General features: G+C 61.1%; 2 protein-coding genes across 2 annotated transcripts; one reads left to right on the top strand and one right to left on the bottom strand.

The window, feature by feature from the left end:
* The first annotated feature begins 48 nt into the window (after positions 1 to 48).
* Positions 49 to 5,565, top strand: PSMC5 (proteasome 26S subunit, ATPase 5). The gene is made up of 12 exons (XM_059489148.1): positions 49 to 167; positions 706 to 777; positions 1,227 to 1,296; positions 2,569 to 2,666; positions 2,899 to 2,955; positions 3,066 to 3,296; positions 3,376 to 3,502; positions 4,553 to 4,743; positions 4,826 to 4,924; positions 5,008 to 5,118; positions 5,192 to 5,278; positions 5,455 to 5,565. The coding sequence occupies exons 1-12, from the start codon at positions 129 to 131 to the stop codon at positions 5,506 to 5,508; spliced, it is 1,236 nt and encodes a 411-aa protein (XP_059345131.1). The 5' UTR covers positions 49 to 128; the 3' UTR covers positions 5,509 to 5,565.
* Positions 5,566 to 5,637: 72 nt separating this feature from the next.
* Positions 5,638 to 23,897, bottom strand: SMARCD2 (SWI/SNF related, matrix associated, actin dependent regulator of chromatin, subfamily d, member 2). Its single transcript, XM_059489147.1, has 13 exons — positions 23,773 to 23,897; positions 16,641 to 16,828; positions 13,354 to 13,396; positions 12,802 to 12,924; positions 12,368 to 12,487; positions 11,145 to 11,240; positions 10,162 to 10,263; positions 9,010 to 9,171; positions 8,767 to 8,864; positions 7,869 to 8,004; positions 7,668 to 7,790; positions 6,653 to 6,754; positions 5,638 to 6,552 (listed from the first exon to the last, which is right to left on the bottom strand). Exons 1-13 carry the CDS (start codon positions 23,797 to 23,799, stop codon positions 6,499 to 6,501), a joined length of 1,374 nt encoding a protein of 457 aa, XP_059345130.1. The 5' UTR covers positions 23,800 to 23,897; the 3' UTR covers positions 5,638 to 6,498.
* Between the last annotated feature and the right edge of the window lie 202 nt (positions 23,898 to 24,099).

Here is a 24,099-nt window from a genome sequence, read left to right on the forward strand (position 1 = left end):
CATGAGTGATTGCGCATGCGCACTGCGCCTCCCGTAGGTGCTTTTTCCGGAAGAAGAAGTGACGCCATCAAGGCGGGCGGCAGAGCCGCACAGCGGAAAGCGGCGGCCGCCATCTTTGTTGGGGCCTGATGCCGGCCGAGAAGATGGCGCTGGACGGGCCCGAGCAGGTGCGGCGGGCTGGGCCGGGCTGGGGGCACCGGCGGAGCTCGGGGAGGGACTTGGGGCGCTCCGGGCTGCCCCAGGATGTGCTGCGGTTGGGGCTGCTCGGGGCCTGGCAGCGGCATGACTCGGCGGGTCTGGGGAAGGCGGAGGAGTCTGAGGGACGGGACCGGGACCGTGACCGGGACTGAGACCGGGACCGGGATGGGATCGGGATCGGGACGGGGACCGGAACCGGGATGGGATCGGGATCAGAATCAGGATGGGGACGGGATCGAGACTGGGACGGGGAGCAGGAGCGGGGAGCTCGCAGGGAAACGGGAGCTGGGGCTGCTGTGGGCACCTGGGAGATGCGGGACTCGGCTCGGGGGTGTCGGGCAGGGGTGAGGGGTGGGAAGGGACACTCGGGACGGGGAACCGCGGACTGGGACCGGGATGAAAGAGGGGAAAAGAGGAGCCAGGAGCCGGCCCGGTGGTGGTGATGGGGGAACCGGGGCCCGGCGGGGTGCCGGGGGGTGTCGGTGACGCTGAGCTCTGCTGTCCCAGATGGAGATGGACGACGGGAAGGGCGGCTCGGGACTCCGGCAGTATTACCTGTCCAAGATCGAGGAGCTGCAGGTGAGCACAGCTGCGGGGGACACCGGGATGGGTGGTGTGCCCGTGTCCCTGCCTGTGTCCCTGCCCGTGTCTCAGGGCTGTGGGCAGGCAGGATCCTCCCTGGAGGCGCTGGGGACACGAGCTGGGGCTGTGCTCTGAGCTGGGTGTGCTCCTGTCCCTGTCCTAGCTGCCAGAGAGCAGGGCTGGATGGGATATTGGGAATTAGGAATTGTTCCCTGGGAGGGTGGGCAGGCCCTGGCACAGCTGTGGCTGCCCCTGGATCCCTGGCAGTGCCCAAGGCCAGGTTGGACATTGGGGTTGGAGCAGCCTGGGATAGTGGAAGGTGTCCTTGCTGTGGCAGGGCTGGGATGAGATGAGCTTTGAGATGTTTTCCAACCCAAACTATTCCACAATTCCGTGTGCTGGGTGTCCCTGAGCCCGAGGTTGCTCAGCAGAGCCTTTCTCTGCAGCTCATTGTGAACGAGAAGAGTCAGAACCTGCGGCGGCTGCAGGCACAGAGGAACGAGCTCAACGCCAAGGGTAGGGGCTGCAGCTCCTCCTGCTGCCCTGGGCTGGGCCTTGGGGACTCTGGGCTGGGTCTGGGTGCTCTGAGCTGGGTTTTGTGTGGTCTGGACTGGGCCTGAGGGGTTCAGGGCTGGGCTTTGGGGGCTCTGGGCAAGGCCTGGGGGCTCTGGGCTGGCCTGAGGAGTTCTGGGCTGGGCCGAGGGTCTTTGGGAGGCTCTGGGCTGGGCTTTGGGGGTTCTGGGCTCGGCCTGAGGGGCTCTGGGCTTAGTTTGAGGGGCTCTGGGCTGGGTCTGGGAGCTCTGGATTGGGCCTGAGGGCCTCTAGGTTGGTCTTTGGGGGGCTCTGGGCTGGGCTTTGGGGGGGTTCTGGGCTGGGTCTGAGGGGTTCTGAGCTGGGCCTTGGGGCCCCTGGGCTGGGCTTTGGGAGGATTCTGGGCTGGGCTTTGGGGGGCTCTGGGCTGGGCCTGGGAGCTTCAGGCTGAGCTTGGAGGGCTCTGGGCCTTGGGGGGCCCTAGGCAGGGCTTTGGGAGGCTCTGGGCTGGGCCTGGGTGTTCTGGGCTGGGCTTTGAGGCTCTGGACTGGGCCTTGGTGCTCTGGGTTCGGGGCTCTGGGCTGGGCTTGGGGGTCTTTGAGGGCTCTAGGCTGCATCTGAGGGGCTCTGGGCTGGGTCTGGGGGTTCTGGATTGGGCTTTGGGGGCTCTGGGCTGGGCCTGGGGGCCTCTAGGTTGGCCTTTGGGGGCTCTAGGCCAGGCTTTGGGGCCTCTGGGCTGGGCTTTGGGGGTCTGGGCTGGGCATGGGTGTCTTTGGGAGGCTCTGGGCTGGGCCTTGAGGGGCTCTAGGCTGGGCTTTGAAGGATTCTGGGCTGGACTTTGGGGGGCTCTGGGCTGGGTCTGAGGGGTTCTGGACTGGACTTTGGGGGCTTTGGACTGGGCCTGGGGGCTCTGGACTGGGCCTAGGGGTCTTTGGGGGTTCTGGGTTGGGCTTTGGGGGCTCTGGGCTGGGCCTGAAGGGTTCTGAGCTGGGCCTGGGGCTCTGGGCTGAGCCAGGGGGCCTCTAGGCTGGGCCTGAGGTGTTCTGGGCTGGGCATGGGGGCTCTGGATTGGGCCTGAGGGGTTCTGGGTTGGGCTTTGGGGGGCTCTGGGCTGGCCTGAGGAGTTCTGGGCTGTGCCTGGGGGTCTCTGGGCTGGGCCTTGGGGGGCCTCTGGGCTGGGCCTTGGGACCTCTAGGCCAGGCTTTGGGGGCTCTGGGCTGGCTCTGGGGGCTCTGGAGCTGAGCTGTCCCTCCGCAGTGCGGCTGCTGCGGGAGGAGCTGCAGCTGCTGCAGGAGCAGGGATCCTACGTGGGAGAGGTGGTGAGAGCCATGGACAAGAAGAAGGTGCTGGTCAAGGTACGAGGTGACAGGGCTGGGCTGGGGGACAGCCCCGTGTCCCCATAGGGATGGGACAGCTTGGGGACATGGGGTGGGAGCTCCTGGTGCAGAGGAGCTTGTTGGGATGGCTCTGCTGGACCTGGGGCTGCCCCAGTGGGGTTGGAGCTCCTGGTTCCTCCCAGGCATCCCCATGTCCCTCAGCAGGGAATTCCCAGGGAAATGAATCCTAGGGCTCTTTCCTCCTTTCCAGGTGCACCCAGAGGGGAAGTTCGTGGTGGATGTGGACAAGAACATCGACATCAATGATGTGAGTGCTGCAGGGTTGGCAGGGACACCCCGGGGCCGGCAGGGACACCCCAGGGCGGGCAGGGACACCCCAGGCTGGCAGGGACACCTCTCTGAGTGCTGTCCCCACAGGTGACCCCCAACTGCCGCGTGGCGCTGCGCAATGACAGCTACACCCTGCACAAGATCCTGCCCAACAAGGTGGACCCGCTGGTGTCCCTCATGATGGTGGAGAAGGTCCCAGACTCCACCTACGAGATGATCGGGGGCCTGGACAAGCAGATCAAGGAGATCAAGGAGGTCATCGAGCTGCCCGTGAAGCACCCGGAGCTCTTTGAGGCTCTGGGCATCGCCCAGCCCAAGGCAAGTGCTGCTCTGGGGGGCCTGGCCTGGGCTGGGCTGTGCCCTGGGCAGGCTCTGAGGGGCTCTGTGCCCGTTCCAGGGGGTGCTGCTCTACGGCCCCCCCGGCACGGGGAAGACGCTGCTGGCGCGGGCTGTGGCCCATCACACCGACTGCACCTTCATCCGTGTGTCCGGCTCTGAGCTCGTGCAGAAGTTCATCGGGGAAGGTACCGTGTCCCTGTCCCTCTGGGAGCCTCAGGGATGGCACTGTGTCCCTGTCCCTCTGGGAGCCTCTCAGGGATGGCACTGTGTCCCTGTCCCTCTGGGAGCCTCTCAGGGATGGCACCATGTCTGTGTCCCTCTGGGAGCCTCTAGGGGAAAGTACCATGTCTGTGTCCTTCTGCGAGCCTTTCAGGGATGGCACCGTGTCCCTGTCCCTCTGGGAGCTCCTCAGGGATGGCACCGTGTCCCTGTCCCTCTGGGAGCCTCTCAGGGACCCTTGACCAGCCCCAACTCAGCAGACACCAGGGGGCAACCCTGACTCCCCTCTCTTGTGCCCTGAGGGTACTGAGGGCAGCCAGGCTGGCCACCTTTGCAGCAGAACATTGGTAGAAGATAAAGGGATGACTCTTAGCAGGGGTCAATCCAAGGTTTTATTCTAGGAGTCCCAAAGGAGCCCCTACACCTCAGGGGGTTCTGCCGAGAGCCCTGGAGATGTGCCAAGGTTACATTTAAAGGGAGGTGGAAACCCAAAGCAGAGAACATTTACTGACCAATGAGTGACCCTAAGGGATGGGTACTGGGGGATGGACATTTAGGACAGCGTTAATTCTGCCATTTAAATATAGGTTAGCCTGTTAATGGGGAGAGAGTCATAAAGTTCTTATATTTTTGTAGGGTAGAGCTTTAACACACTCTTTGTAAGGCGTGGGGGGCTGAGCCCTGGCCTCTGGCTGATCACTCCAGGACCTGGACCGAAACTTCTAGATGGAGGGGATGAGATGCTGAGTGATGGACAGAGAGCCAGGGTGGGGGTTTGGGGGTGATCTCATCCAGGGAGAGGGATTACACAGGTAAAGGGAGGGGGGTACAGTCTGGGGAACCATTGGGAAAAACAATTGGTGAAAAATACAGGGATACAAAACAAAACTACTTTGAAGTATTACAAAGTATAAAAACACACTACAGCAGTACCTGGGTGGCTCTGGGGCTCCTGGGGCAGCATGGGCTCGGTGCCAGGCTGTGCCAGCTGTGCCAGGCTGACCCCGTGCCCGCAGGGGCCCGCATGGTGCGGGAGCTGTTCGTGATGGCGCGGGAGCACGCGCCCTCCATCATCTTCATGGACGAGATCGACTCCATCGGCTCCTCCCGCCTGGAGGGCGGCTCCGGCGGCGACAGCGAGGTGCAGCGCACCATGCTCGAGCTCCTCAACCAGCTCGACGGCTTCGAGGCCACCAAAAACATCAAGGTAGAGGGGCTGGCCCTGCCTGGGGTCCTGCCAGCCCTGCGGTGCCCGGGGTGGTGACAGCTGTCCCCTGTCCCCTGTGCAGGTGATCATGGCCACCAACAGGATCGACATCCTGGACTCGGCCCTGCTGCGCCCCGGCCGCATCGACAGGAAAATCGAATTCCCCCCTCCCAACGAGGAGGTACCAGAGTCACCCCCTGCTGTCCCCACCCTGTCCCTGGGAGCCATTCCCAGGCTCCAACCCCCCCCTGTGCCCTGCTCCAGGCCCGCCTGGACATCCTCAAGATCCACTCGCGGAAGATGAACCTGACCCGGGGCATCAACCTGCGCAAAATCGCGGAGCTGATGCCGGGGGCCTCGGGGGCTGAGGTGAAGGTGAGCTGGGGACTCTGGGGACACGGGGCTGCCATGGGGGGCACTGGCTGATGCTCCCCTCCTGTCCCCTCAGGGTGTGTGCACAGAGGCTGGGATGTATGCACTGAGGGAGAGGAGAGTGCACGTCACACAGGAGGACTTCGAGATGGCCGTGGCCAAGGTGGGTGCCAGGGGAGAGGTGGCACTGGGGGCACTAAGTGTCCTGGGTGGCATTTGCCAGGAGCACAGACAAGGGGGTTGTCACCACAGGAGTGACATGGGAGAGGCTGCTGAGCCCTCCCTGTGGTCTTGGGGTGTTTTTGGGGTAATTAACACCCAATCCGTTCCCTCCCCCAGGTGATGCAGAAGGACAGTGAGAAGAACATGTCCATCAAGAAGCTGTGGAAGTAACGGTGAGGCTGGAGCTGCTCCCTCTGTGCTGTCAATAAAGAGCTGCTGTGGCCAGGCCTGGGTACTGAGTTGGGGACTGATTTGGGGACGGGGTGGGGGCTGCAGGACATAGCACACACCCCACAGAGCTGCTGCTAACTGCTTTTATTAGAAAAGATCCAAAATAGACAAAAACTGGTTACACAAGAGGCAGAGCAGGAACCCCTGAGCCCAACCCTGGGAATCTGTAAACGCTCCCCCACCCGGAGCCTGCAGGGGGGCAAAGGCACTTCAGTGGGGTGGCAGTGGTGGCACTGCCCCCTGGTCCCCTCCTCCACCCAGTATCTCCAGTTTTTGGTGCCCCTGTGCCCCCACAGGCTCCTGGGGCAGAGCCAGCCCCTCTGCCCCCAAACCTCGTCAAGTCAAGTGGTTAATTATGGAATTCTGTAGAACAGCGGGAGGGGGGGAAGGAATAAACTGATTGTCACAAAATGAGCCTCAGCCCTCGGTTCCATATCCCCAGAGCAGCCCTGGGAGCCTCCCTGAGCCCCTGCAGAGCCCAGTGCAGGGAGAGGAACTCAATCAATATATTAATTAATTCATCAAATACAAACCCACTGTACAAAATGCTGCCTTTTTTTTTCTTTTTCGTGTTTTTTTTTTTGCTTTTTATATAAAACCTGTTCACAAAAATAGTGCAAAACGTCGGGGTAGGGGAGCTGGCGTTTGGAATGACGAACTTTGGTTGGTAGAAGAGGGGCAGGGCAGGGCCTGCGGGGCTCGGCTGGGGCTGGCAGCTCCTCCCTGGGCTCGGGCAGCGCTTCCCGGCTCCGGGGGGTTTGGGGGAGGGAAGGGACGCGATGCAAAGCGGAGGAGGCGCTGCGGGGGCCTGGGGGGAGCGGGGGCTCCGCAGTGCTCCAGCCCCGGGGGGTTCCCGCCCATCCCTCCAGGCACATGGGGCTTTGTGCAAGTGCTGTGGCTTCCAGTCGGTACCGTCCGGCTCGGGCAGCCCTAGGTCAGGCGGATCCCGAGCACTTGTTCCAGTTCCTGCCGGCGCTGCTGGACCTGGGGACACCGTGGTGGTCAGGGAGGGACAGGGGACACTGCCCGGGCTCCCGGGGCGCTGTCACCGCCATCCCGACCCCATCCCCACCCCCGAGCTCACCTTGGCAAAGATGTGTCTGCCCACGGCCTCCTGTGCCCACGGCTGCTGGTAGAACTCGGCCCGCCGCTCCTCCTCGGGGTTCCCGATCACATCCGTGATGATCTGACCCGAACGGGGCAGGGCAGCGGGAGTGAGGGACCCAGAGGGGACCCAGAACCCTCCCTGAACTCTGGGACGGACCCAGACCCCTCCCTGAGCTCCATGAGGGATCCACGAGAGACCCAGACCCCTCTCTGAGCTCCGGGATGGACACAAATCCCTCCCTGAGCTCCAGGATGGAGCCAGACCCCTCCCTGAGCTCCATGAGGGATCCACGAGGGACCCACAGCCCTCCCTGAGCACCGGGACAGACCCAGACCCCTCCCTGAGCTCTGGGATGGACACAAACCCCTCCCCGAGCTCCATGAGGAACCCAGACCCCTCTCTGAGCTCCATGAGGAACCCAGACCCCTCCCCCAGCTCCATGAGGAACCCAGAGCCCTCTCTGAGCTCCGGAATGGAGCCAGACCCCTCTCTGAGCCCCGTGAGGGATCCATGAGAGACCCAGGTCCCTCCCTGAGCCCCAAAATGGACCCACAGCCCTTCCTGAGCTCCAAGATGGACACAAACCCCTCCCTGAGCTCCAGGATGGACCCAGACGCCTCTCTGAGATCCATGAGGGACCCAGACCCCTCCCTGAACTCCAGGATGGACACACACCCCTCCCTGAGCTCCCAGGGAGGAACCCAGACCCGTCTGTGAGCTCCATGAGGAACCCAGATCCCTCCCAGCCCCCCATTCTGCCCAGCCCCAGGTCTTCAGAATCACGGAATTGTTAGGGTTGGAAAAGACCTTCCACCCTTAGCCCAACACCACCACCACGTTCACCAGTGCCCCATGTCCCCAAGGGCCACATCCATGGTTCTGAACCCTCCAAGGATGGGGACTCCACCACTGCCCTTGGCTGGACAACCCCTTCCAGAAGACGTTTCTCCCAATATCCAACCTAAACCCCCCCAGAACTGTTCCCCTCTACCTTGAGGTCCCTCCTCTGGGATTTGATCCACTCCTGGATGAAATCCTGTGGGTTGTTGCTGAAGCTCAGCATGAAATCCCTCTGTGTCTTCAGCTGGTTGATGGACTCGATGGTCTCGTGGATCTGGGCAGGTGACAGGGGTCAGAGGAGCTGTGTCCACCCCCCAGGACACAGCTGTCCCCTGGCAGCGTCCCCTCCCACCTTGGCATCCAGGGAGGCGATTTCCTGCTGGTTGGTGGTGGAGGCCAGGAAATTGCTCATCTGGGCCTTGAGGGGATCGTCCACCTCCACGTCGATGTCGTAGCAGGCTGTCTTCTTCTGGTCATTGGGGTCCACGCTGGGGGAATGGGTTGGGGGGTCCTGCTGAGCTGGGGGTGCATGGACCCCCAACAGCAACACCAGTGCCCCAGGAAGCCACAAATTTGGGGTTTCTTCCCCTCCCAGGTGACTTTTGCTGGTCCTTCAGGCTGGAGACCTCAAAGCCTCCTGTGCCCTCAGCTTATGGAGCCCCCCAGCCCTGGGGACACTGCTTGGCCCATGGAGGCCACAGCCCTGGGGACACAACCTGGCCCATGGAGCCCCACAGCCCTGGGGACACAACCTGGTCCATGGAGCCCCATAGCTCTGGGGACACAACCTGGCCCATGGAGCCCCATAGCTCTGGGGACACAACCTGGCCCATGGGGTCACCCAGCCCTGGGGACACTGCTTGGCTTACAGAGCCCTCCAGCCCTGGGGACAGTTCTGGGCTCACTCCCCACCATAGTGAGCACCCGTAGCACTGGGTACACAACCTGGCTCATGGACCCCCAGCCCTGGGGACAGTTCTGGGCTCACTCCCCACCCTCCTGAGCACCCCCAGCCCTGGGGACACCTCCTGGCCCACAGAGAGCCCCCAGCCCTGGGGACAGTGCTGGTCTCACAGACTCACCCAGCCCTGGGGACACCTCCTGGTCTGTGGAGCCCCCCAGTCCTGGGGACACTGCCCACTCTCCATCCCATGGGGCACCCCCAGTCCTGCAGACACTCCCCATCCCATGGAACCCCTTCAGCCCCCTCCATTGCCCACCCAGTGCCCAGCCCAGGGCTGTGCCCTCACCTGATGGTGTGGTTGATGATGATGGGGTCTGGGTGCTGCAGGAGCCCTGCCAGCTTCATGGGGATCTCGGAGAAGCGCATGCGGACGCAGTTGAAGATCTGGGGGGCAAAGCAGAGCCTTGGGCACCCATGGCAGGGGCTCCCCTCACCTGTGCCCAGGGCACGGGCACAGCCAGAGCCTGGAGGGGCTGTGGGAGCTGTGAGGGGCCTTTCCCAGCTGGATGAGGGGGGAATGTGCAGGTACCTGGCGGAAGTAGCGGTTGCAGTTGATGAACTCCTTCTCGTGGCTGTCCTGCAGTTTGTTGTGTTTGATGTAGAGCCACAGGGCCTGCATGATGCTGGCCCTGGTCTGGGTGTGCACCCCCAGCAGCCGGGCCAGCCGTGGGTCCAGCTTGTACTGGGGGGGCTGTGGGGACAGCAGGGATCAGCCATGGGAGCAGCCAGGATGGAAAAACCCCCAGAGCAGAGCCCAGCCTGACCCATCCATCTTGTCCCCACCCCATCCTGTCCCCAGCCCAGAGCACTGAGTGTCCAGGGACAGCTTAAGGGATGGGTCACTCTTTGGGCAGCTGGTCCCATTTTTTAACTCTCTATGGAGAAATTCCTGCTGCTGCCCAAAGAGGCACTCAGGAGTGTCCCCCACAGCCCCTGTGGGTCCATGCCCAGAACCCCCTGTGCTCCTTTCAATCCCTGCATGCCCCAAACCCTCACCCAAAGCCCTGTCCCAGCTTTTAACTCCCTTTCCATGGAGAAATTCCTCCTGCTGCCCAAAGAAAAGGCACTCAGGAGTGACCCCCCAGCCCCTGTCTCACTGCAGCTCCATGCTGGGAGCTCCCTGTGCTCCTTTTGATCCCTGCATCCCCCAAACCCTCACCCAAGGTCCTGTCCCACTTTTTAACTCCCTTTCCATGGAGAAATTCCTGTTGCTGCCCAGAGAAGAAGGAGTCCCCCACAGCCACTGTGTCACTATGGCTCCATGCCTGGAGCTCCTTGTGCACCTTTCCATCCCTGCACCCCAAACTCTCATACAAGGCCCTGTCCCAGTTTTTAATTCTCTTTCCATGAAGAAAATTCCTCCTGCTGCCCAAAGAAAAGGCTCTCGGGAGTGACCCCACAGCCCCTGCGTCACTGTGGGTCCATGCTGGGAGCTCCCTGTGCTCCTTTTGATCCCTGCATCCCTAAACCCCGATCCAAGGCCCTGTCCCAGATTTTAACTCCCTTTCCACAGAGAAATTGCTCCTGCTGCCCAAAGAAGAGGCACTCAGGAGTCCCCCACAGCCCCTGTGTCACTGCAGCTCCATTCCTGGAGCTCCCTGAGCTCCTCCCTGCACCCCAAACCCTCACCCAAAGCCCTGTCCCAGCCCATCCCCACCCCTGGGTGTCCCCCAGGCCGTACCTGGTGGTCCAACATGAGCAGCAGGGTGCACTTCACATTGACATCCCCGGGGCGCTTCACCTGGAAGCCGTCGGTCTCCTGGGTCGTGGGCATCCGGTGCCACTGCCGGGGACAACGGGGACACAGCTCAGGCAGGGCCATGGAACAACCCTGCCAGCTGGGCTGGGGCTCTGGGCAGGGCTGGCACAGCCTGGGGCACCCCTGGCAGCTCCTGGTCCCAGTGCTGGCAGCTCACAGCTCTCCCAGTCCCTCTCAGCCAGGCTGTGCCCCAGCACTGGGATGGAACTGGGGCAGTTCCAGCACTGGGGCAGTTCCAGCACTGGGATGGGCTGGGGCAGTTCCAGCACTGGGGCAGTTCCAGCACTGGGATGGGCCAGGGCAGTTCCAGCACTGGGATGGGCCGGGGCAGTTCCAGCACTGGGGCAGTTCCAGCACTGGGATGGGCTGGGGCAGCTCCAGCCCTGAGTGCTCGACTCCCACAGCTTCTGGATCAATTCTGGAAGGGGATTCAGCCTCTCCACAGCATCTCCCAGGGCAAAAGCAGAAGCTGGGTGCAAGGAGAGCTCCAGGCAGGAGCACCCAAAGAAGCTCTGATCCCTCTCCCCAGCTCAGGGACAGGCAGGAGGGCAAACCCTCCTTCCCACAGGGCCCTGGGGTGAGGTTCTGTGGGATCAGCACCCTGTGGGGACCCAGCTGTGCCAGCCTGGGGGACAGCTGCCCCTAGGGTCACATCCCTGTCCCCACACAGCCCCAGCTCTAGCTCAGACCTGGGCTGGGAGGGGGCACAGCTGAGTTTTGCGAGGGACAAAAGGCATCCCTAAAGCTGAGCTGGGAATGCAGCAGTGTGGTCCCCATGGAAAGCCTGGCACTGCCCCAGCCCCAAAAAACCTCCTCAGGCCCCTCTCCCAGCAGGACAGGCCCTGGGCTGAGAGCTGGGCACTCAGAGGGGCAGCACAGGGCCCCATTTCCCACTCCCAGCTCACCTCCACCAGGTGATTGTCCGGCCCGTAGAGCTCCTTGTCCAGCTCGATCACGAGGCTCTTGAAGAAGGAGGAGAACTTCCTCTTCTGCTTGCTGGGCTGCAGACAGGGCAGCAGAGATTCCTGATCTCAAATCCAGCTCCAAAGTGGGGCAGGTGCTGCCCCAGCTGAGCTCTCAGCACAGCACCAGTGCTCCCAGCACCTTCTCATCCTTCCTGGATGTTCCTGATGGACCAGAGCTCCTCCTCCCACCTCATCCCTCCTGGATGATCCCCATGGACCAGAGTTCTTCCCACCACCATCACTCCATCCCTCCTGGATCCTGACCAGCTCCTCCCTCCCTTCCCTTGGATGCTCCCAATGCACCAGTGCTCCTCCCACCACTTCATCCCTCCTGGATGATCCCCATAGACCAGAGCTCCTCCCACCATCACTCTATCCCTCCTGGATCCCAACCAGCTCCTCCCTCCAGACCCTTCAATGCTCCTGATGGACCAGAGCTCCTCCCACCAGCATCACTCCATCCCTCCTGGATCCTGACCAGCTCCTCCCTCCCTCCCTCCTCCTGGATGCTCCCAATGGACCAGAGCTCCTCCCACCACCTGATCCCTCCTGGATGATCCCAATGCACCAGAGCTCCTCCCACCAGCACCTCATCCCTATCTCAGCTCCTCCTACCACCAGTCCATCCCTCCTGGATCCTGACCAGCTCCTCCCTCCCTCCCTCCCTCCCTCCCTCCCTCCCTCCCTCCCTCCCTCCCTCCCTCCCTCCCTCCCTCCCTCCCTCCCTCCCTCCCTCCCTCCCTCCCTCCCCCTGGATGCTCCTGATGGACCAGAGCTCCTCCCACAAGCACCTGATCCCTCCTGGATGATCCCTATGGACCACAGTTCTTCCCAACATCACCATATCCCTATCTATCACAGCTCCTCCCACTATCACTCCATCCCTCCTGGATCCTGACAGACCAGCTCCTTCCTCCCTCTGGATGATCTCTATGGACCAGAGCTCCTCCCACCACCATGAGTCCATCCCTCCTGGATCGTGACCAGCTCCTCCCTCCCCTTGGATGCTCCCAATGGACCAGAGCTCCTCCTACCATCACCTTGTCCCAATCCCAGCTCCTCCTACCATCACTTCATCCCTCCTGGATCCTGACCAGCTCCTCCCTCCCCCTGGATGCTCCCGATGCACCAGAGCTCCTCCCTCCATCCCTGTGGCTCCTCACATCCTCCAGCAGCTTCCCCTCCACACGGAGCTCCCAGGAGGCCACACGTTCTCCCCCCTCTCCCTCCTCCTTGGCCGGGGTGAAGGTGTTGGAGATGTAAATCCTGAGCTTCCTCTTTTGCTGTGGAATGGGAACAGAGAGAGGCAGGATGGAGGGAGAGGGGTTGCAGCACCACCTCCAGCTCAGCATCACAGGAAAGGCCTCGGGGGTGGTTTAGGTTGGATATCAGGGAACATTTATCCATGGAAAGGGTTGGAAAATACTGGAATGGGCTGCCCTGGCCAGAGGTGGAATCCCCCATCCCAGAAACCCATGGATATTCCACCTAGGAACACAGCTTAGGGTGATGGTTGGACTGGATGACCTCAAGGGATTTTTCCAACCCTAATTTTCCCACATTCCATGATTTCCAGCCCCTGCCAGGCCCAGCTCACCGTCAGGGGTTTCTTGATGGCCTCCTGGATCTCCATCCTCTTGCGGGCAATGGTTTGGTCCAGCTTGCGCTCGAAGGCCAGCAGGTCCATGTAGGCCTGGGACTCTGGGACCAGCTCCCTGATCTGGACATGGGAATGCTCAATCCCAGCCTGCTGGCATGGGCTGGACCCCCCCACAGCCCCAGCAGCCAGGGAGACACCAGGTGATGAGTCCAGCATCCAGTTTTTATTTTAAACCCAGCCTGGAGCCCTGCAAAGCTCTGCCCAAACCAGTCTGGAGCCTGTTGCTGCTCCCAGCAGCGTTCCTGCATGGAATGGAAGCCTGGAATCTTGAGAGGGACTCTTGGGGACCTCCTGAGATCTCCATCCCACCCCATTCCTGCTCCTTGCTTGCTCAGATCCAACCCCACAGACAGAAACACTCCAGGGTGGTTTGGGATTGCACAGAAACTCCCAGGGGGCAGGAGGGAACTCACGGAGATCCTCCCTTTTTGGGGACCCCCCAACCCTGCAGCAGCTCAGCTCTGTGCCCCAGGCTGAGGTGACACTCACCCTCTGTGGCAGCACCTTGTCAGCCATCTTCCTCCTCTTCACCCTGGCAAACAGGAGAAATGAGAGCTCCCACAGGATGGACACTGGGAAAGGTTCTTCACCACCCCAGAGGTGCTGGCACTGCCCAGGCTCCCCAGGAATGGTCCCAGAGCTCCAGGAGGGTTTGGGGCAGCCAGGGGTGCCCAGGGTGGGAGTGTTGGGGGGTCTGGGCAGGGTCAGGGGTGGGACTGGATGAGCCTTGGGGGTCCATTCTCACTCAGGATATTCCTGGATGTTGCAGCCTGACACCAGGGAAGGAAATCCAGGTGATACCAAGGCAAAGGCAGGGCTGCAGGACAGAATTCCCAAATCTCCCCTCTCAAAGCAGCCATCCCATTCTCCCAGTGCTCCAACCTAAGGAACTACCCTTAAACCAGGAAATCCCTTAAACCCAGCTCAAACCAAGCCCTGCTGTGGTGGGGCTGAAATCCTGGGGAAATCCAGCGTGGCTGGATCCAACCCTGCCCTCTGCAGATTCCCATCACCCTGAGCCCACCCCAGTGCCCAGGCAGCTCCTGCTTAGCCTGGGCACAGCAGGGAATTCCCATTCCTCCAGCTGCACCTGGAGCAGCAGGATCACATAGGAGCAGTCCAGGAGAACTCTCCAGGAGAGGTCAGAGCCCTGTTCTGGAGCAGTTCCTGACCCATCCAACCCCTCCTCCTGCAGGGTCTGAACACCCAGGGCAGCTGGAAGCTCCTAATCCCTTGATCCAGCCCAGATGTGAGCCTGGCTGATCCCTGATCCCAGCCATGATGTCCCTGAGGGTGCCAGGCTGCTCCTGTCCCCAGCCCCAGCTCACTCCAGCTCTGCAGTGCTGGGATGGCCCAGGAGGGATCAGAAAGCCAAAGGAGCTGCCAGGGAAGGGAATGGGAGCTGAGCACCAAGGGATCCTGCCTGGAGATTCCAGGAACCAGAGAGGGATCAGCAGGGCTGGGAACCAGCGAGGAGCTGCTGGCAGAGCCCAAACAGTCTTGCCCTGAATGCAGCTCCAGGGAGCATCCCCAAAATCTGCCAGCCCCATCCCACACTTCCCAAAATCTTTCAGCCTCATCCCACATTTCCCAAAATCTTTCAGCCTCATCCCACACTTCCCAAAATCTTTCAGCCTCATCCCACACTTCCCAAAATCTTTCAGCCTCATCCCACACTTCCCAAAATCTTTCAGCCTCATCCCACACTTCCTAAAATCTGCCAGTCCCACCCCACACTTGCAGCCACATCTGCGCCTGCCAGAGCCACCAGGCAGCCCTGGGAGGATGAAGAAGACCCCCAGGAGCTGCTGCTGGAGACCCCACGAGGTTCTTTGGTTCCTGGTGTGGAGATCAGAGTGAGAGGAAGCTGCAAAGTGAAGAATCTCTGCCTCCAACCCAGAACATCCCGTTCCCAAGCTCTGGCAGGTGCCAGGCTGGAGGAAAACCCTGCTGGTGCCCCCCTCTGCAGCAGGACAGGAGCTGTGGCACTCTGCATGATGTGACACTTGAGTGGGGACCTGGAGAGGCTTTGGGGTCTCAAAGAGAGTCAAACTCTGACTGCACCCAGCCCTGGGATCCCTGTCCTGAACGGAATTACATCCATTTATACAGCTCTGTGTCTGCAGTGACATCTCATTGATATCTACATTGATATTAAATAATATTTATATTTATACAGGTATTTCCTGAACAGGGCTCTCCTGTGCTCTGGGGAAGTTTCCCAGCAGAAGATCCTGTTGGGAATGAATTATTGTACCTGCTCCTGGCACAGATGATGATGATGATGATTATTATTATATTAACATGTTATTATATTATTATTGATAATTAATATTATAATTTGGATAATATAATTATATTTTTTTTTATTAATTATTAGCAGTTCAGGAGGAAAATAGGAGGTGAAACACAACCTGGCTGCACTGAGAAGCAGGGATGCAGCTCCCACGGATTAGTGTGGTAGTGTGAGCTGTACCTGCTCCTGGCACAGCTTATTATTATTATATTATACTATATCCTATATTATATATTATATATTATATATTATATATTATATATTATATATTATATATTATATATCATATATAATATATCATATATATTATATATCCTATACTATATATGATTATGATATATGATAATGATATATGATATATTATATAGTATATATGATATATGATATATTATATAGTATATATTATTAGCTGCTCCTGGCTCAGTTCAGGTGGAAAACAGGAGCTGAAACAGCCTGGCTGCATTGAGAAGCAGGGATGCAGCTCCCATGGATTACTGTGGTAGTGTGAGCTGTACATGCTCCTGGCATAGATGATAATTATTATTTTTTATTTAATTATATTAATTATTAGCAGCTCCTGGCTCAGTTCAGATGGAAAACAGGAGGTGAAACACAATGCATGGAATGGAACCTGGCTGCACTGAGCAGCAGGGATGCAGCTCCCATGGATTAGTGTGGTAGTCTGGGAATGTTCAGGAGCTTGGAGCACCCTGGGAGTGGAAGGAGCCCTGGGGTGGGAATGGATGGGCTCTGGGGTGGGAATGGATGGGCTCTGGGATGGGAATGGATGGGCCCTGGGGTGGGAATGGATGGGCTCTGGGGTGGGACTGGATGGGCTCTGGGATGGGATTGGATGGGCCCTGGGATGGGAATGGATGGGCTCTGGGGTGGGAATGGATGGGCCCTGGGGTGGGAATGGATGGGCTCTGGGGTGGGAATGGATGGGCTCTGGGGTGGGAATGGATGGGCTCTGGGGTGGGCTGGGATGGGCCCTGGAATGGGAATGGATGGGCCCTGGTGTGGGACTGGGAATGTTCCGGAGCTTGGAGCACCCTGGGAGTGGAAGGAGCCCTGGGGTGGGCTGGGATGGGCCCTGGGATGGGAATGGATGGGCTCTGGGGTGGGAATGGATGGGCTCTGGGGTGGGAATGGATGGGCTCTGGGGTGGGAATGGATGGGCTCTGGGGTGGGCTGGGATGGGCCCTGGGGTGGGAATGGATGGGCCCTGGGGTGGGAATGGATGGGCCCTGGGGTGGGAATGGATGGGCCCTGGGATGGGAATGGATGGGCCCTGGTGTGGGACTGGGAATGTTCCGGAGCTTGGAGCACCCTGGCAGTGGAAGGAGCCCTGGGGTGGGCCGGGATGGGCTCTGAGGTCCCTCCACCCCCCACCCCTGATTTCCCAAAGTGCAGCAGGACCCAGCAGTTCCCCCCCCCCCCCCCCCCGTGACCCCCCCGGGGTGGGACACTCCAGCCTTACCCTCTCCGGGGGGTGGCCATGGGGGGCTGTGCCTGGGGGGTCAGCAGGCGCTTCCTGAAGGGATCCATCATGGCCTGGGGCAGGCCGGGCCGCAGCGGGGTCCCTGCTCCGTACGGGGGTGCCCCCGGGGGTCCCACCTGCAGCCCTGCCATGGGCATCCTGCCCCCGGGGGGCATCCCAGGGCGCTGCTGCAAATGGGGACGGGGTCAAACGGGATCCTGGCTGTGGTGTCACCCACCTCTGTGCCACCCACCTCTGTGCCATCCAACTCTGTGTCACCCACCTCTGTGTCACCCACCCTGGGTGCCACCACTCTTAGTGTCGCTCACCCTGGGTGCCACCCACCCTGGGTTCCATCCACCCTTGATGCCACCCGCCCTGGGTGCCATCCACCCTCAGTGCCACCCACCCTGGGTGCCACCCACCCTGGGTGCCATCCAGCTTGGTGCCACCCCCTCTATGCCATCCTGCCATCCACTTCTGTGCCACCCACCTCCGTGCCACAAACCCTGGGTGTTACCCACCCTCGGTACCACCCACCCTAGGTGCCATCCCCTTAGTGCCACTCACCCTGGGTGCCACCCACCCTCAGTGCTACCCTCCCTGGCTGCCATCCACCTCTGTGCCACAAACCCTGGGTGTTATTACCCACCCTCGGTGCCACCCACCCTTGGTGCCATCCACCTCTTTGCCATCCACCCTTGGTGACATCTACCCTGGGTGCCACCCATCTCTGTGCCACCCACCCTGGGTGCCATCCATCTCTGTGCCACCCACCCTGGGTGCCATCCACCCTGGGTGCCACCCATCTCTGTGCCACCCACCCTAGGTGCCATCCCCTTAGTGCCATCCACCTCTGTGCCACCCATTCTTGGTGCCACCCACCCTGGGTGCCATCCCCTTGGTGCCACCCACCCCAGGTCTGTGCCATCCACCCTCGATGCCATCCACCTTCGTACTACCCCCTTGGTGCCATCCACCCTCAGTGCCACCCCCTTGGTGCCACCCCTTCCCCCCGGTGCCTCCTGGCCCAGGGCAGGCAATGCCAGCAGGAGCTGCAGGAGGCTCTGGGAAAGCAGGACCAGGAGAGGCCAAGGAGAGCTGGGGAGCCTGGCCTGGCAGCACTGGTGCTAAACTCAGGCCCTGTGCCAGCCCCAGAGCAGCACCAGGGCACTGCCAGCAGTGTCCCCACCCTGGGGACCCCGTGGGTTCCTCTCTGGGCAGCAGCAGAGCAGGGGGAGCAGGGCAATCCCAATCCCAGCTCCTCCCACAGGGATGGAGGAGGCAGCAGCTCCCCCCTGGCAGCACCAGCCCCCTCCTGCCCCTTCCAGGGACACACAGAGGGGATTTGGGAGCCACAAAAGGGGTCCCAGCCCTGGCAGCCCCTCTGCACCCTCAGAGCAATGATTGGTGCCCCAGGTGCCACCAGGTCGTGCCACCAGGACACACCAGGCACCCCTCCTGCTCCACCCGGGGATCCTCTGATCCTCAGCTCCCCCTGCCAAGGGGGGAGGCTGCGAGAGCCACCGAGCCAGCAGAGCAACATTTCTGCCCTGCCCCAGGCTCCCGACGTGCCAGGACATCCCCACAGCCCAGCAGGGCAGGGAGCCAAGGAACAACCTCACTACTCCCTGCACACAGGGATACATGTGGGAGCAATCCCTGGGTGCAGGGCTGGGAGTGTGGGATGCAGCCAGCCTGCCCTACACTGCTCAGAGGGGTTGGTTTGATGGAGCTGCAGCCTAAAAAACCCCAAAAATCACCCCCAGCTCTGTGAAAAGCAGAGGGACACAAAGCCAAGAGTCTGAGCTGCCCCTGGAGCCTGTGGCAGATGCCGAGAGGAGAAATGTTCCAGGCAGGATCAGGGCAGCAGCAGGGCCCCAGGATTAGGGCTGCACGTGGAAGCTCAAACCCTCCAGGCCAGGCTGAGCCTGTTACACAACAAACAGCACAAGCAGCAGCACACAGGCTGCACAGCCTTTGAACAGCCAGGGCTCTGACCCTCCCTTCCCCAGGGCAGGAGGCTCCTTGTTCCTGCTCCCAGATGTTCCTGCTCAGCCCCATTTGTGCAGCTTCTCGTGACTCTGGCACCTCTCTGTGCCAAAACCACGAGGCCAGGCCCAGTTTCTCGGGGTTTATCAAGAAATCCGTTGTGGCAGGGCCGGGTGGACCCACAGCCTGTACAGCACCACAAACCACAGTGGATGTTGTTCTGCTGCTCAGCTCCAGCAGCACTGGGAAACCCAAACCTGTCCTGACACCTGCCAGGACTTCTGAAAAGCAGAGAAACCCCAGAAGGAGCTGGGAAAGTTTTAATTTGAAACTCCTGGGGCCCCAGAGCAGCTGAGTGCAGAGGCTGGGCTGGAAGCAGAGTCTGGAGGCAGCAGGAGCAGGAAATGGCTCCCAGGGAAAGCCTGCCCCGGTGTTCATCAGTGCCTGGAGGGCCAGGGAGGCTCCACAGCCCCAGAGACATTCCCTGTCCTGGGAATGCTGTCAGGAGCTTGCCTGGAGCTGCCCCAGCTCCTCTCCTTTAGTCAGAGCAGCCCTGAGGTCTCTCCTCCCTCCCTCTGCCCCTCCATGGAGCACATTTTGGATTTACCCCTAAAGAGAGAGATTTGGAGGCTTGAGTCTCTGACAGCTCCACATCCTGGGCAAGGTCTCCTGTGTGTCCAGCTGCTCCTTCCAGGGCTCCACTGAGACAATTCCATTGGCAGGGAGAGGTTCAGCACAAGGACACACAGATTTGTCACACTTTAACTTCACCAAACCATCTGAGAAGCATCAGCCACAGCTCAGCTGCCAGGGAGCGACTTCCAGCCCACCAGGGACCCACCCCGGACTGCCTGGAAGAGCAATAAGGGGAGGGCAGAACCCTCCACATGGAATTTTCCTCTCAGTTTACTCTCAGGATTTTCAAATTTGCACCAGAGAAGCCTCTTGGCTCAGTCACCAGTGCCTGGGGCAGATCTGTTCCCAAATCCTTCTCTCACAAGCCCAGCCTAAAACCTCCAGCCAAGCCAGGAAGCAGCACCACAGCCTGGGGGCGAAGCCTGTCTGGAAATTCCCAGGATGCAGAGGGCTTAAACTCAGGAAATTCGATTAAACCAGCCCTGAGCAGGAGCTCATTCCTGCCCAGCACCCCCAGTGCCTGTGGCACCCCCAGGCCCGCCCTGTCCCCTCCCCTCCGAGGGGCAGACAAAGGGCAAACCCTGCAGGCTCAGCGGGAGGAAGAGCCTGGATCCCATCCAGAGCTCCCTGCAGAGCCTCTGCAAATGGGACAGTGAGCAGCTCGTGTTTGCTCCCTGCCAGGGACGGGGCTGTGCCCGGGGTTCATGCCATGGCACTGCTCTGCCCACGGGCCTGGGGCAACTCTGCCCAGAACCGGCCCCGGCTGAACCCAGAGTAGCTGGGAGGGTCCCTGAGGGATGTCTGCTGGCATGGCAGGAGCCTCTGAGCCTGCCAAAGGTCCCTGCTTGAGGAGGGACAGCCCAGAAATCGGGGGCTGACAGCAGGAAGGAGAAGCAATAAATCCCAGCATGGATCTGCAGGAAGAGAGAGAGCTTGAGGCAAAGCGGGAATTCTGCAAATAGCTCCAGAGCTTGTTCATGGCCCTTCCAGCACCCTGGCTCTTTCCTGCACCTCCCCAGCCCCTCCTGTGCTGCTCAAGGATCCAGCTCTGCACAGGGACAGGAACCAGAGCTCACATCCATCCTCGCCCTGGGCTCTGGAGCACAGCCTGGCCCAGCACCAACAGCTCTGCTGCAAGTTCCTCCCCTCGTGCCCAGGCAGCAGCACTTCCCACAGGGACACAAAAACAATCCCTGCTTCAACAGGGCTCCAGCTCCACGCTGGGCTGGGCTCCAGGAGAGCTCTGCTGCCCAGGGCTTGGCGTGGATTGGGATCATGAGCCCCCTGCACACCCCAAAAGAGTGGTTTTCCCCTTTGTTCCTCCTTATCTGTGAGCAAATCCATCATGGGAAAGTGCCAGGGAGAGCCCGGGCTGGTGCTGGCACAGACCTTGAGCTGGGAGGTGCTGCTGGGATGGAGATGCTGCAAACCCTGCTGCGGCTCCCTGCAAACCCCAAACCCCTCACACTTGGAAAAGCTCCGTGCTGGACACAGGAGGAGCTCCAGGAGCCAGATCTGAGCTGTAAAGCTGACATGAGGAAGTGGTAAATCAAAAGGAGAAGGGCACAGCACAGACACAGCCCCCAGCAGAGCCAGGACACATCCTGGAATGTCTCCAGCAGCAGCAGAGCTGGGCTGGCCAAACCTGCCTGTCCACAGCCCTGCAGCTGGAGCCCTGAATGTCCCAGGGCAGGGGAAGGAGAGGGCACAGGGATTCAGGAACAGCAGCAGGAACAAGGAACAAAGGTGCTGGGGAGGAGCAGCCATGGCCTGGCACAAACCCTGCCCGTGGTGCTCCTGCAGGGCCAAACCTCCTGGGGGGCTCCTGTGGAAGCAGAGGGAGCAGCAGGGCTGGAGGAGCTGCTGCTCCCCCTGCCCTGTCACGTTTCCCAGAGCAGCAGAGCGTGCCTGGGCTCTGCCCTGCCCTCCTCCCCCTGCTCCAGAGGACACTGTCCATCTGCTTTGGATCAGGCTGGAAGCAGCTCCGGGCTGGGGCTCTGATGAAACCTGCCTTGGAAAGCCTGTCCCTGGGGAAGGGTGGGGTTCTCCAGCCCCAGCAGCCTTCTGGAACAGCTCCAGCCCTGCCTGCTGGCCCCTGGTCCCCGCCATGAGCAGGAACACGGCTCTCCCTGCTCCCCAAGGGGGCATTTCTCCCACACTGCACCCTCTCCAGCATGTCCAGGCCTCCCCAGTTTCACCTGGCACAACATCCCACACTTGTTCAGCTCCTCCATGGATTTCTCCATGAAGCACATATCTCCTTCCCACTGCCCAGGGACAGGATCACAGAGCTGCTTCCAGCCTTGGGAATGCTCAGGCTGCTGCAGCCTCCTGGCCAGGGAATCCAGGCCCTGTCCTCCCAACATGTGCCAATAAAATCCATTTAACGGGCACCTAATTCTGCATCAGCTGAGGGTAACTGCAAGGTCAGAGTGCTGAGTTCCAAGGTCTCATCCCACGCTGTTCCAGGCCATGGTGTTAACCCCAAAACTTGGGAAAAACTCTTCTAAACCTGAAACCAGCACCTGAAAAACCAGGAAAGCTCCTTCCTGCTGAACTCCCATGGAACCTGGCTGCTGGGGCTCAGCCTCGTGGCTCCAGGGGCAGGGAGAGGGATCAGGATGGGCCCCACCAGCCCTGATGTTCCTGCTCCAGGCATGGCACGGGCCCCTGGCTGCTCTGGAAACATCAGCTCCCACCAAAGCTGCCCCCTGGATTCCCTGCCTGGGCAGCCAGGAAATCCCCAGCAGGCACACAAGGATGTCCAAGGATGAGCATATGTTTAATAATCCCAAGATTAGAGCTCCTAAGCCCTCACTGCCCTGGCCAGGGCCTCTTCTGTCTCCTGGAGCCCAAACAACGCAGCTCTTCCTAAAACTGGGACAGACCCAAGCCCTGGGGGGATGGCAGGGAAGGGAGGGGCTGTTTTGCTCAGCCTGGGAATTGCAAAACAAAAGGCAGAGACCCTCGGGATCCTCTCCTTTCCCAGGCTCAGCCAGAGGCCACGGGGGCTGATCCTGCTGCGCCAGCGGTGCCGGACACCGCGGGGACATCAACATGGGGACAGCACATCACATCACCGAGGGGACATCGCCCCCTGCCCCCGACACCTGCTGCCAGCCCAGCAGCATCTGCCAGCCCTGTTTACTCCCAGCTGGATTTTGCACCCTGCACATGGAAGGTCAGGCGGTGCCCCCGCCTCGAGTTACCAGCGGCTCATGCTCGGCCAGCTCAGCTTCCAACAGCATTTCTGAAGGCTGCAGGAGGAAGTTGTTTCCTTCTCCTGTGTTAAGGAGCCGGAATTTCCCTGAGCTCGGTTTATTTCCTGAGTTTTAAATCATGTAAATCACGCACGGCTCTGGAGGAGGCAGCGGTGGCCCAGGAGAACGTGTTGCACAACGGGGCTCCTCCATTTCCAGCCTGCCTGGAAAACTGAGCTGCACATCTGAAAACTCAGCCCAAAGTACTCAGCACAAGCTTGGGAGTGAACTGGGAAGCCGGGTGTGCGAGGGGGAGCAGGAATGTGTGTCAGGATACACTTCTTACTGCTGGAATAGCATAGAAACACGGAATTGTGTGGGAAGGGACCTTAAACCCACTCAGTGACACCCCTGCCATGGCAGGGACACCTTTCCACTATGCCAGGCTGCTCCAACCCCATCCAGCCTGGCCTTGGGCACTGCCAGGGATCCAGGGGCAGCCCCAGCTGCTCTGGGCACCCTGTGCCAGGGCCTGCCCACCCTCACAGGGAACAATTCCCAGTTCCCAATTCCCAATCTTCCATCCATCCCTGCCCTCTGGCACTGGGAGCCATTCCCTGTGCCCTGTCCCTGCAGGCGCTTGTAAACACAGTTCTTACTTCCTGAATTTACTTGTAAAAGATGCCAGGCTGAAAACAGAGTGATTTCACATGCTCTCGGAGGGCTGCTCGTTGTTTTGATTTACTTTCCCCAACATTATTTGATTTACTTTCCCCAACATCACCGAGCGCCCGCTCCCCTCTCCCACCGCCAACCCAGCCCGCCCTTCCGGAGCGCACACCGAGGATACTCCGAGGTTACACCGAGTTACATCTGCACACCACGCGTTCCCTCCGCCTTTGGCAAGGACACGAACGCGCCCCCGGCTCGGTGCCGGGGGATGGGAAGGGCCGGGCAGGGCCGAGGAGGCTGCGGAGCCGGATCGGGCCCGGGGCCCACGGCAGCGACCCCGGCCGGGCCCGGCTCACCCGCTGCGGGACGGGACGGGACGGGCCCGGCCCAACTTTGAGCGGGCTCTGAGGGTGCAAAGTGAGAGCAGGGAGCAGAAAGGTGTCCTGGCTAACAGGGAGCTGTCCCGGCTAACGGGGGCAGCAGAACGGCCGCACCGGGGGTGCCGGGCCCGCTCCGGGCGATGCCGGCCAGGCCCGGCCGCGCTGCCCCGGGAAGGCCCCGCCGGCCCGCCCGGCCACCCCAGCGCTGTCCCGGTGCCCCCCGCAGCCCTCCCGGCAGCCCGGGGCTCTCACCTGGTACTGCGCGGCGGCCGGGCCCATGGCGCGGTAGCCCGGGGCGGCGGCGGGCGCGGGGCTGGGGCCGCGCAGGAGGGCGGTGCCGGGCCCCGGGGCCGGCGGGGCGGCCGAGGGGGGCAGGGGGCTCAGCGGGAAGGCGCCGCGCCCGGCCATGGCGGGGCCGCAGCGGACGGGACGGGGCGGGGCGGAGAGGCCCCGGCGGCGGTGGCGGCTCCGAGCGGCGGCGGCGCCGGAACGGGAACGGGAACAGCTCCGCGCCCGCCGCCTCAGGCCCCGCCCCTCGGCATAGCCCCGCCCCCGGCAGCGTCCCGCCCCGACATAGCC

The sequence above is a fragment of the Ammospiza nelsoni genome, chromosome 26, assembly GCF_027579445.1.
Source record: "Ammospiza nelsoni isolate bAmmNel1 chromosome 26, bAmmNel1.pri, whole genome shotgun sequence".
NCBI classification, from domain to species: Eukaryota; Metazoa; Chordata; class Aves; order Passeriformes; family Passerellidae; genus Ammospiza; species Ammospiza nelsoni.